Genomic DNA, 13,092 nt, shown 5'->3' with positions numbered 1-13,092 from the left:
TAGAATCTGCCCATACACTCCCGTCTGATTTTAGCATGAAATCATCAGGGAATAGGCTGAACCCGCCGCGTACACCTGGCCGCTGCCCCCAAAATTTATAAATTTATGTAGTGTGTGCATTTATGCATTACCTGTCCTGTAGCAGCTTCCGAACAGTGTCCGTCCATCTCACCGGGTAACAGCCGCATACACGCTAGCGGCGCATAGCGCCTGACATCAGACGCTATGCGCCGACGGCGAGATGGACGGAAACAGTGTGGAGGCTGACACCGGACAGGTAATGTATAAATACACACACTACATACAGTTATACATTGATAATAATCGAATTGGATGGTTGGTCGGCTAATGTATGGCCACGTTTAGACTATGGCCTCAATTCACTAAGCTTTATCAAACACAATTTACCTCATGGTTAAAATCGAATTTTGAATTCACTAAGGTGTTATAGATGTATTGAATGTTTTATCGATAAAACATTCAATAAATATATAACACCTTAGTGAATTCAAAATTAGATTTTACCCATGAGGTAATTTATCAAACATTTGATAAAGTGTTTGATAAAGCTTAGTGAATTGAGGCCAATGTAAGTGAAATAGAGGTTTTGGGTGGACTTTGGAGTTCGATATTCAGTCACATGAAGTGAAGGCCGGGCACCAGTGATGAATGCTTCCAGGTTAAGTTTAATCCAGTAAGGTGCATACAGTAACAGCAAAGGAGTGAACAGCCATTTTACGGGTCCCCCAGTTTCATGGATGGGAGCGCATGCAAATTGCATAGCAAACACGTTGCTATGCGATCTAACATTTGAAAAACGTTGGGTTATTTTACAAGTCAGGAATCAAAATAGTGCCCTGCGATTACACCCATAATCACAGCAACACGCGCACTCAAAAGTACATGAAAATTGTGATTGCAGCGCACCATAATTGTGATTCTGATTTTCAGTGTGGAAGACCCCTAAAATCTATCATCAGCCTTCTAGCACTACCCTCTATTCTAGAAAAGAAGCCCCCAGCAAATAAAAATTCCCTCAGAATTGCTCCACTCCAAGCCCACCGAGGTAGCTGGTGACAAGAGCTCTGCACTGAAAACTGACATTAAGCAGCCAAGCATGTTATGTCAGCACAAGCCTTCACCATCAAGTAACATGTACGGATTTCTTTTTATCTCAATGCTAGTACCTTTCTTTTTTGCAGAGAGTATAATGTAACCCAAGGGTGGCTCTGGCATCAGGGCACCTAAGAGCATAGCTCCCAACTGTCACTCTTTTGGAGGGACAGTCCCTCTTTGGGAGCCCTGTCCCTCTGTCCCTTTTTCCTCCTCATTTGTCCCTCTTTCAGGACTTCGTCCCTCTTTGTATGTAAATATATTTATTTTTCTACTGAAAAAATGTGTTTAATTGCCTTTAAACTTTATTCCCATCTTTTAAATTGATATATTTCTTATTTTCTAATGTTAATATGAAGGATAATGAACCAGGATAGAAAGGTCCAGTGTGGTTTGAATTATAAAGCAACATATTTTTGTTATGAAATCTTTATGGTATGCGTGACTAGGGCTGTGACGGGGCGTGATCAGGGGTGTGACAGGGGCGTGGCTTAAGTGTCCCTCTTTCTCATCTTAAAAATGTGGAAAGTATGCCTAAGAGGTACTTTGCTTTTCATGACATCTTTGTAGACTGATCTTCTTCTTCATTGTAGGCTCCCCGTGCATCCAACAAAGAAGAGGAAACACTCAGACTCTCCGAACTTGAGGGATCAAGTATCTAATGGAGGCATGGTGAAACAGGAGCCGGGTACTGGCACACTGACATACACTCACACACTCATATCTAGTGTAGCAGTGCAGACATGGCACACTAACACACACTCACTGTCTTGCCTATACCCAAAGAATTTGCACATAAAGAACCAGATACCAGAGAGCACAAAATAAAAGTAGCATAAAGAGAAAGCATCTGACGCTCTACAGCTATTAAGGATTACATAACACTGTCACATGGGGGGAGGCACATGGGATGATGTATATATGGTGGAATCTGACAGATCGTTTCCTGCTTTCTCCTGCAGGTCTTATGCAAGACACAGACAGTCTCAACGGTTCCTACTTGGATCCCAACTATCAGTCCATAAAATGGCAGCCGCACCTACAGAATAAATGGGTGGCGCTCTATGACAGCAACTACAAGGAACTGTAAGAAGATGACATTTGTCTCAGTAAAGAAAAGCATAACTTTCCATGATACAAAAATGATTTCTTTTGGCCATGCATCCATTGCAGCACCCAATGTCCACAGAAGAGTCGTCACCACACTATGTAAAAATAGCTCTTTTATTGCTCAGTCAGTAGTACAAAAACATAGCAGCAGCTGTTGTTTGCCTTTTTGCACAGTTGAGCAATAATAAAAAGTATTTATTTATACATAGTGTGATGTTGACCCTTCTGTGGACATTGGATGCTTGGGTCCCAAGAGTTTGAGTCAAGGCACTTACTCTTTTCAGTTTTGGCCTTGGGTGCTTCTCCGCTTTAGTTTTTTCCTTTATTGCAGCACTGCATTCAACAAAATGCTTGGACATAGATTAATTGGGCCTTCATTTCTAATAGATTTTATTTATTATGTAATCCCAGGGGCATTGCTAGGATCCCACAAGATCCTGGGCACCAGTTAACCTCTTGACGACCAGCTAACGCCGATTGGCGTAAACTGGTCGTCTGCGGGTTACCATGGAAACGGCCTTTCCATGTCAGTTCACGGAGGGTGTCTCCGTGAACAGCCGGAGAGCCGCCGATCGCGGCTCGCCGGCAAAATGTAAACAGGCGGGGAAGAAATCCCCGCTGTTTACATCATACGGCGCTGCTGCGCAGCAGCGCCGTAAGGCAGATCGGCGATCCGCGGCCTCTGATTGGCCGGGGATCGCCGGCACATGATAGGCTGAAGCCTATCCTTCAATGCGCAGGACGGAAATCCGTCCTGCACAGCTCACAGGGGGAGGGAGAGGGAGGGAGCAGCGAGACGGAGGAGAACGCTGCGGAGGGGGGCTTTGAAGAGCCCCCCCGCTAAGCAAATGCAGCCGGCGGCGATCAGACCCCCCCAGCAGGACATCCCCCTAGTGGGGAAAAAGGGGGGGGTAGTCTGATCGCCCTGCTGCACTCCTGATCGGTGCTGCGGGCTGTAGAGCCCACGCAGCACCGATCATTGAAAAATCCCCTGGTCGGCAAGAGGTTCGGACCTGAACTCTTGCACAGGAGAGAAGGAGAACACAGAGAAATACACCCCGTGTCCACCATGTATGTGTTTATAGAGAACAGCCTATCTAATTCTCCGTTCTCGGCAAGTAATGAGCTAGTGTAATTTGAGCTCCCAGCTGTCTGCGGAGTTGAGAGCTAATATGTAAACACAGAAGGTTAACCATTTCTGTGCTCCCAGCAAACCAGGAAATAACTACACAGTAGCATTTCTGAATGAGCTCTGTAAGCTGGAACAAGGAAATGTTTTTCTGTAAAGGTTATTATGCTGTTGCTTGTCTTTTAGAGCAGAGAGGAAGTTCTGAATTCGGGTCTGCTTTAAAGGGGCCAAAAGTGGGTGTGTCATAGTATTTTGTGGGTGGGGCAATCAGACTTTTGCACTTTCAAACAGATTGGTCGTAGTTTCTGTGTAAGTTTGCCTGTGTGGCTGAAATTGGGTTCTTATAATGTGATAGACCTGTGTACTAACGTAAAGGACTGCAGAGGATGAAGCTGTTAAATAAATTACTATAATGTTGTAAAGATTAATGCTGCAGACTCTGACTGCTTCCATACGCTTGATCCTTGCAGCCCAATGCCCACCTACAAAGTGGATGCCGACAAAGGGTTTAACTTCTCTGTGGGAGATGATGCATTTGTATGCCAGAAGAAGAATCACTTTCAAGTCACAGTATACATTGGCATGATTGGAGAGCCTAAATATGTGAAAACCCCTGATGGATTCTTACCGCTGGAGTGCTTTTTCTTAAAGCTAAATGGTGTAAAGGTGAGTACAAGATGCTTATAAATCTGCTGTTGGACTCTTGAAAGTGCTGAGTTTTCTTCTCTTCATCTGTAATATTTTTGTTTGACATAAAGTGTATCCGAGGGGCAGATGGGATACAGAGGCTGCCCCCCCCCCCCCTCCCGTCATGCAGCATGTGAACATCTTGAGGGGGTAGGGGCAGAGAAGCACTCCATGCTAAACGCCCACTGCGGGTGTTCCTGGGAGGCTTTTTCCAGCTGCCATTGGGCAGCTCTGCCTCTCCCCAGCCGCACCCCGGCCTCCCTGCACTCCACTCCTCAGAGCGGATTTTCCAGTGTAGTTATCCCAGGGGGCGCGTAAATTAAACTTATAGATTGCAGGCCACAGGAGTAGCAGAGAGCGGTGGAGTTTGCAGCTACCTGATCCGGCCAGCCCCCAGGATCAGGTAGCATTGTTTTTTTTTCTACTTAAAATCCCCACCTCGGGTTCCCTTTAAGGAACTGCCACTTCGCTATCTAAGGTTTATTTCCACAACTGACTAACAGGAATCTCTGAAACCGGCATGTTTCCATTTAAGGATTGCCAATTGTCCAGACTTAAGATGTGTGTTGAAACAGAACCTCTACCCATCCCCACCTGCCCATGTTCATTTGGGATCCATCACCATGGCATGGGCTAATCAGAAATGAATGCAGACAGGTGGGGACAGGCCAACATTAGTATTGATCATAATGAGTAATTTCAGTTTCACATAATTTTCGCACAAATACTTTGAAGTCCATGAGGCATAAGAAATTACACTCTTCTACGAAATTACTGACCATAATTACAATGACATGCAAAATTAATTTTACAATAGTTGGAAATGTTGCACTAAGATTTTGCTGCGAAATTACTACTAGCTGAAATTTTATCTCATCACTTGTGGTCCCAAACGCACCTTTACTCCAGACCAGTGGAAGAATGGTGTGAACGCTGGGAGATTCAAACATGTTGGCTTAAGGATTCCTGTGAGTTACATAGTTTGGTAAAAAAAAAAAAAAAAATATATATATATATCTATATATATCAGTCCATCAAGTTCAATCAGATAAAAAGACACAACAGTGTCCTCCACCCTCATACATCCCAACTGGTGTTACAAGTTTTCACTTTCACAAATTACCACCAGAATGTTGTGAAAGTTCATAAAGTGATTAAGAAAACATTGGCTCCACCTAGTGGCTAGTTATGTTACCAGTCCATATATATTGGTCTATGGTCTGAATGGATCGTTCTTGTTATTATTTTGGAGTACGGTACCCAATTTTGTCTATATTATTACACATTCAGATAGTGTCAACATATCCTACATCATTTTATCCCAAGGTAAATTGAACATCTGATATCACAAAATTTCTAGGGGCAATGCGCTATTTCGCATTTCTGCAAGCCTCGGCACCCGGGATTCTATTGGCGCCAATATTTAAAATTATTTACCAACTTTTGCCACACATTACAGCTTTGTGATAGAGAGAACAGTAAAGGTTTAGTGGGGATTTAGGGTCAGGCGCCACCACAATGGATTAGGGTTAGGCAGCAGCAGGGAGGGTCTTGGGGTTAAGCACCACTAGGGAGGACTTTATTGTTAAGCACCACCAGGGTAGGTCTTAGGGTTAGGCACCACCAGGTGGGGGGGTATTATGGTTAGGTACCACCAGGTGGGGGGTATTATGATTAGGTACCACTAGGGGTGGTCTTAGGGTTAGGCACCACCAGGTGGGGGGGGGGGGGTCTTATGGTTAGGCACCACCAGGTGGGGGGTCTTATGATTAGGCACCACCAGGGGTGGTCTTAGGGTTAGGCAAAGGTAGATGGAGGGTTCTGTGTGAGAGTAGGGTTAGGTTTAGCCATAGTAAAATATAAGTAAATCTTAACAATATTTTATTATCGAAATTCTGCAGTAGAATATCGCTAATTTTAGCAATCTTTTAGTAATGGCAATACCGTGCACCCTTTTTTCCAGGCGCCTTTTTTTATGTATGCGTATCAGAGACAGTCAGTCAGATTTATACCACATAATCTGTAATCATTTTTTTAAACCTTTTCCTTTGTGTCCAAAAGTAAGAGTGACATTTTACCCATCATCTTGGGTGTCTGTTTAGACCGACAAGACAAGTCCACCAGGAGAAAAGCGCAGCGTGGGTACAGGCACGTGATTACACGAATGATGCTGCAATAGCGACCGTCACGACGGATCGGATCTTTAAGATCCCTGAAATCCGTGGAAACTACCGCGATCGCTTGACTTCCCGTTCACGGCTGTCGTGTATTACCGCAGGCAGGAAGATAGATCAGGGGGCCTCGTTCGTCGGGAGACAACGCTGTGAGGTTCCCCGATGCCTTGTCAGGTGAGTATTGAGCTTTAAGTGAACACTGACAAACCTCTAAAGTCTGTGTGTCAAAGAGCTTAGTTTCCTAACCTGCGCAACAATTTCAGCTTTTGTAAGGCTTTATATTGTAATACAGCAGTCCATCTTCCACGAAACGGCACACGACGGAACACTACGCGTGTGAAGGGGAAGTCAAGTGATCGTCAAGTCAGTATTGGCGCGCATCCCAAAACGTCGTTTGTGTAATCACGCGTCTGTACCCACGTCACAAAATCTCGGGCACGATCGCTCATTACTCAAAAAATTGCCAGTCGTCGGAAAAATCATTGTGAAAGTCACCTAATAGATATGGGCCTTAACTCAGCAGATCACTGAAGAGGCCACTGACATTGGGCAAATCCTATGCCTTGGCACCTATTATGATCATGATCATTTATTTTAGCTGATACATTTTTTTGACAAGCTTTTCTCTTCAGTAGTGGTGGTTTGATGCTGCTGCTAAGTAGTTGCTGTCACTGTGAGCCATGATTATTTACATTGTGCTTTTCTCTTCTTACAGTTAGAGGCTATTAATCAGAGCATCAGTATTGAGCAGTCACAGTCTGACCGCAGCAAACGTCCCTTCCACCCAGTAACGTAAGTATAGGAGAACTCCAGTAATAACGACCTCTGTCTGGTTTATGTGCATGAAGAGCTAGAGTGGAGATTTACGAAGAATAATAGTTTATCTGGCACTTTTAGGCTCACTCTTCCTCCAGATCAGGTGACCAAAGTGACGGTGGGGCGTCTCCATTTCAGTGAGACTACGGCGAATAATATGAGGAAGAAAGGAAAACCCAATCCAGACCAGAGGTGAGTACATTTGTGGACACTCACCAACCTACTTAAAGTGAACCTCCGGACTAAAAATCTACTCAGCAGAACTGAAAAGGCTTGGTGTTTCTTTAACAGTTTCACAGCATCAGAACTTTGTTTTTCTTACCAAAGCATCATTTTTAGCTGCATTTTAGCTAAGCTCCACCCATCAAAGAAAACTGCCAAGGCTTTTTTTCCCTGATGCTGTGCAAAGCATGTTGGGATTTCCTATGTTATTCATGTTGCCTAGCAACTGAAAGGGGTGATCAGCACACAGGACAGTTGGAACTGTGGCTCCCTGTCACCTCCTTTCAACCAAAAAGATGGCTGCCCCCATGAAATCAAACATTTGCCTGTTCTTTTAAAACAGGATGGGTAAGAGATTATATTACCTATCTATTTTAATTAACATACCTAATGTAACTTAATGACAGTATGTTTGTTTAGGCTGAAGTTCCTCTTTAAGGCTGTAGACACACTCTGAGCTCTTTCTGAGCGGTTTTTATTAAAAACCCTCCCATTGACTTACATTAAAATCGAATAAAAAAATAATCGAATATTGTATTTGATTTTGCTATACAATTTTTTAAAATAGAAAAAACGTTTTTAAATTGTGCATGGCCACCTTTAGGCCATTTGCACATTTGCACGCTGCGTCGCACAACGTTACTCCACTCCGCATCCCCGCCACAAGGGCCATGCAAGTCTATGGAGACTTGCACACTACACGTGATGCGGCGCAGTGTTCTTAAAGTATTCAAATTTACACAATGCTGATGCAAAGGTTGCAGTGCCTTACTGTACGATCCGTCGTGCCTACCGCACGTATTATGCAGTAATGCAAATACATGGGCGACGCAGTAAGTGTGCACGATGGCAGCGCGGCGCGCATGCGTGGACTGCCGGTAATCCCAATGAAGTACTTCCTGCCCAGCACTAGCCAGGGGCGGGCCTATGCATATGACCCTGTGGCCGCACCGTGGTGCAGGGTCATATAAAGCCTTATATCTGCGGTGTGTTGTTGTGCTTGCAATGCATCGCATTGCAAACATCAAGTGTAAAACTGCCTTAGTAAATTAGGCCTGTTGTCTATAGCAGTACCTGTAACCAGCTGAAACTGAATAGCAAGGGGTGGATGGAAGAAGGCTTGGCTAAGCCTGCTAGGAGAATGTAAAATGATTGTCACGTTTCTGATGTTCAGCCTAAGATTACCGTTCACTTTACTGCCTCAGTAGATGTATTGTATTAGGTTTAGTGGGATTTAATCCCTGACTGCATGGAATTTTCCTTCCTCTCACCACCCTGTTTCCCCGTCAGCTTATCCCAGTTCTCTTCCCTATGCTGCTAAAGTATATGCATTTTATGTTGAACATTTTGTGCTGTTTGCAGGTATTTCCTCCTAGTTGTGGCGCTCCAAGCCCAGGCTCAGAATCAGACGTATCTGGTAGCAGCCCAGTCTTCAGAACGCATCATAGTCCGGGTAATATAAGCCATCCCATTGACTTTACATTAAAGCAGAGCTAAGGTTCTCTAACTAAACTGTACTGCAAACATAGATTCTTCCATTAAGTGTGACAATTGTAATAAAATGCTTTAATTGACTATGGGGCTGATTCATGAAAGGCCAGGAAAAATGACTATGCGCTATGCGTAACACGCATCATAGTAGCAACGTACATGTTGTTTGTATAACACAAGCTGCACTATGTATGCCAGGGCCGTTTCTTGGGTGGTACGGGCAGGGCGACTGCCCTGGGCGCAGACCGGCAAGTAGAAGATGGGGGGGCGCAGGCAGAAGGACATAACCGCTAGGGAGCTGGTGACGTGCGGTGCAGCCAAATGGAAGAAGAAAGAAGATTACCAGCGCAATAGCCTTCCTTGTCTCCTCCTGGGCTGCCTGCGTCCGTCATCAAGTCATCATCGCGTCACCACTACATGATGACACCTAATGGCCTGTAGCGGTACTGCAGACTGTCAGTGCGCGGCGCCCATGGAGGAGTTGGCTTTCCGTGCTCTCTTCACCTGTGTATTTTCCTGGTCCCTGCTTCTTCCTGAATGAGCGGCTGGTCAGTGTGGTCACTAGTAAGTAGGCAGATCTACTTGTGACCTGTGGCTGTGCGACTGTCCCTAAAGAGTAAGGGTTCACGAGTCCACGGGGGTGGGGGGTAAGGGGGTGCAATTTTTATACCCCCGCCCTGAGTGCAAATTAAACTAGAAACTGCCCTGATGTACAATTTAGATATACTCCAATTAGGGTACAATTTAGATATACTCCAATCATCCCATTCTGGGATATTTCTGTAAATTATTTGACATAGAGTGATATATAAGGTCCATAGTTCTCAAATCTTCTAAATAATAAGACATAACTAAATAATATAGTGGGTTGTTTCCAATTTCTGTCTATAGCCCAATGGATTGATCCTATAAATACATAATATACCCTCTTCCATTTCCGTGGGACTGTATGGTTAGGGGCAAACAGTAATGCTTGCAACGCTGTTAATGTAACATTATTATTGGTGATATTGTTAAAGCCATCTAAAAATGTACCCCATAATCTCCCAGCCGCCGGACAGTCCCAACATATATGGAGGATTGAACCCTCTTCTTGGCACCCCCTAAAGCAGCAAGGTGATACTGAGGGGAACATTTTGTGCAATTTACATGGAGTTCTATACCAGACAGGTTTTAATGTCGTATCCTTAACAGCTGACATTTTAGTTACCCTATGAAGATTGTTTATAAGACTATTCCAATCATTACTAGCAAAATTCTGTTGGAGATCTTGTTCCCAATCAATCATGTATTTTGTCTTTTGGTATGAGACGGCGCTACTAAGATATGAGTAGATTTGTGAGATCATCCCAGAACCCATAAGGGGTGCCAAGAAAAGGTTTTCATAAAAGGTATTGTTAGCTAAACCTGAGGGGTTCGAATTAGAGGTAAAAAAAAATGTTGTAGCTGACAATATTGAGTTCTCGGTAAGTCCATACCAGATTGTAGCATTTCAAAAAGATATAAATTTACCTCCCATCCAAAAGCGGTTGGAGGTTGTGTAACCACGGTGGATCCACCATGGAAACTTAGAAGAATTTGATGTTATTTTTATAGTAGTAAAAATGTTTCCGTCCCATGTAAGCCAAACAAATGATGTAGGGTGAAAAAAACAAAGTCTTGTAAGAGTAATACCTTTTAATGGCTAACTGAAACTTTAGCTAACATCTGGAAATATGCCTGAAGAAGGGGACTAGATCCCAGAAAGCTTGCATAATTTAACTTTATCAGTTAGCCATTAAAAGGTATTACTGTATATTCTCGCGTATAAGACTACTTTTTAACGCTTGAAAATCTTCTGAAAAGTAAGGGGTCCTTTTAAATGCCAGGGCCCATATGCAATTCACTTTTTCACCTGAGTTTTCTCCTAGGAGATAATTTTTCATCTTCTATTTAAAACAACTTTTCAGCACTTTTCAACTAAAAAATACCAAAAAGTAATTGAAAAAGTACTATCAAAATTATTTTGAGTATTTTCTTGCTTGCTGATGGCTTAAACTGAATTTTATTGACAAATTTAAAAATATCACCTAGGAGAAAAGTCAGGTGAAAAAGTGAATTGCATATGGCCCCAGGTGTCATTGATGCCGGATGATATGCCTTATCCTGTTACCAACTCTCAGATCTCGCTGCTGAGTCTGTACTTAAAGTGGATCCGAGACCAAGTTTTGAAGTCCCTGTTTTTGTGCCTTTTGGACATTTTTTAGGGCATTACACTTTATAATTGCCTATTTCTTTCTATATTATATAATAAAAACACACATATGCGAGATCTGAGAGGCAGAAAAGAAGGTAAATAGGATACAAGGGTGGGCCAGATGGGTGAAAGAGGCGTGTTTTATGGGCACAGCGTGATCTGTTCTTCCATACCGCTCTGATAAACAGGTAGACAAGTAGAGCTGACCAATCTACTTAGGGAGAGGGAGAGTTGACCAATCCAACCAGTCAATCGCCTATATACTTTTATATAATGAGTACCGCATACAGTACAGCACCAATATCTGTTCATACATAGCACCAGTATATGATTTTTTGTGTGTTTTTTTTTATTTGGTGTGCGTTGGAAGAGGGGTAGTCTTATACGGAGAGTATATCCCAAACTCTATATTTTAACTGGAAAAGCTGTGTGGTCGTCTTATACACCCAGTCGTCTTACCAGAATATACGGTACTTTTACAAGACTTTATTTTTTTCTACCTACATAATATGTTATTTTTATAGGATGTAATGCCTAATTTATTGAAAATGCCCAATACTGTACATAAATTGAAGAGAAATCGAGAGTCCAATATGGTGTGGTATGTCAAAATTGATTGGATAAATGAAACCGTGAGATGGTAATACTCACAAACACGGGTTACCACCTAGGTAACCACTCATTAGGCAGGTGAGGAGATTAGACCTGTCCTCACTCAGGATTAAGAAGTCACTCTCTGTAGATAGGAAGAAAGGGGGTAGATCCCCCCCTCCACCTGGGCTGGACTCAACTATATTGGTAGGTGAACAGAGGCGCCAGAAGGATAAAAGTACATACAATTTTAAAAAAAATTGCTGGGAGGAAGTGGTGGACTCGCCTCCGTTAAAGCAGACACCAAGGACTGTAAATATATAGATATACACATTTATTGAAAATAAATTTGACAGAGGCGTTCTGCTTGCTATAACTGAATTGCTGTTGTTTATCCCCTGCTTATTGCCTGAAGAAGTGGGCTGCGCCTGCGAAACGCGTTGCATCTTTGGGGTATTTTCAATAAATGTGTATATCTATATATTTACAGTCCTTGGTGTCTGCTTTAACGGAGGTGAGTCCACCACTTCCTCCCAGTAATTTTTTAAAAATTGTATGTACTTTTATCCTTCTGGCGCCTCTGTTCACCTACCAATACTGTACATAAGGCTTTAGATAGATGTTCATATCTCTGGGTAGTTCTCCTGAAATTGTGTGGCTCGGGCACCTTCAAGAATATGTTGTTCTTATCACTGATTATAAACTGTGGTGGTATTTTGTATGGTATAGCAGCATATGTATATGTTTGGGCTGCTGTCCATATTATGCGGATCTTTTTCAGGCATCAAATCCTGGTCAGTTTGAGAGTGACAGTGAAGTGCTCTGGCAACGTGGCCAGCTCCCGGACACAGTATTTCATCACGGACGCATCGGCATCAACACAGAAAGGCCGGATGAAGCCCTTGTGGTACATGGGAATGTCAAAATCATGGGCTCACTCATGCATCCCTCTGACATCCGAGCCAAGGAGGACATTGAGGAGGTGAGAAAGAGCCACACATGTCAGATGCAGTGAGAGTTGACATATTACAATGGCAAGAACATTCTCAATAGACTGAAAAAAAAAGGTCAGGATAGAATGTCCATCCAAAAAGCAAACTTTCTCTCATGTCAGGTAGTAGCAAATGTGGAGGGGCTCAAAGTAATGCTAATGCTAATAAGAACAACTCTTCCCCCTAACACAGAATGGATTCTGTGGCAAATCCTGAAACTGGAGTTTCAATGAATTTGGGTATAGTGTGAGTCAGCCTGAATAAACAGTGATTTATGTGACTGATCAATGGAAAAACCAGTAAATAGAAATGTAAAAAGCTGGAAATATCTAAAAATGTCTGTCAATAATATTTATTAAGCATACGCTTGAAATGCGCTGGCCATGAACATGTGGCCATTCCTGATACACAAGGCAAGACAAGACACAAAACAGTTCTATTGCGCTTTTCTCCTGACGGACTCAAAGCGCCAGTGCTGCAAACACTAGGGCACGCTCAGTAGACAGTAGCAGTGTCAGGGAGTCTTGCCCA

The 13,092-nt window shown here is 43.1% G+C and overlaps 1 protein-coding gene across 5 annotated transcripts in view; it reads left to right on the top strand.

Annotated features, from left to right (window-relative positions):
• MYRF (myelin regulatory factor) overlaps positions 1-13,092 on the top strand; it is a 257,540-nt gene that overhangs the window by 194,529 nt on the left and 49,919 nt on the right. For 3 of the 5 annotated variants that reach the window (XM_068260423.1, XM_068260426.1, XM_068260427.1), the window contains 7 exons: positions 1,707-1,801; positions 2,076-2,199; positions 3,823-4,018; positions 6,929-7,005; positions 7,093-7,221; positions 8,614-8,704; positions 12,351-12,551. In XM_068260423.1, the coding sequence (XP_068116524.1) occupies positions 1,707-1,801; positions 2,076-2,199; positions 3,823-4,018; positions 6,929-7,005; positions 7,093-7,221; positions 8,614-8,704; positions 12,351-12,551 (913 nt within the window). The remainder of the gene's footprint in view (positions 1-1,706; positions 1,802-2,075; positions 2,200-3,822; positions 4,019-6,928; positions 7,006-7,092; positions 7,222-8,613; positions 8,705-12,350; positions 12,552-13,092) is intronic. The other 2 variants (XM_068260425.1, XM_068260424.1) reach the window with 2 other exon arrangements.

This window comes from Hyperolius riggenbachi, chromosome 11 (assembly GCF_040937935.1).
Source record: "Hyperolius riggenbachi isolate aHypRig1 chromosome 11, aHypRig1.pri, whole genome shotgun sequence".
Classification (NCBI taxonomy): Eukaryota; Metazoa; Chordata; class Amphibia; order Anura; family Hyperoliidae; genus Hyperolius; species Hyperolius riggenbachi.
Note: the sequence above shows the minus strand (reverse complement) of the source record. Positions and strands in the feature narration are given on the sequence as shown.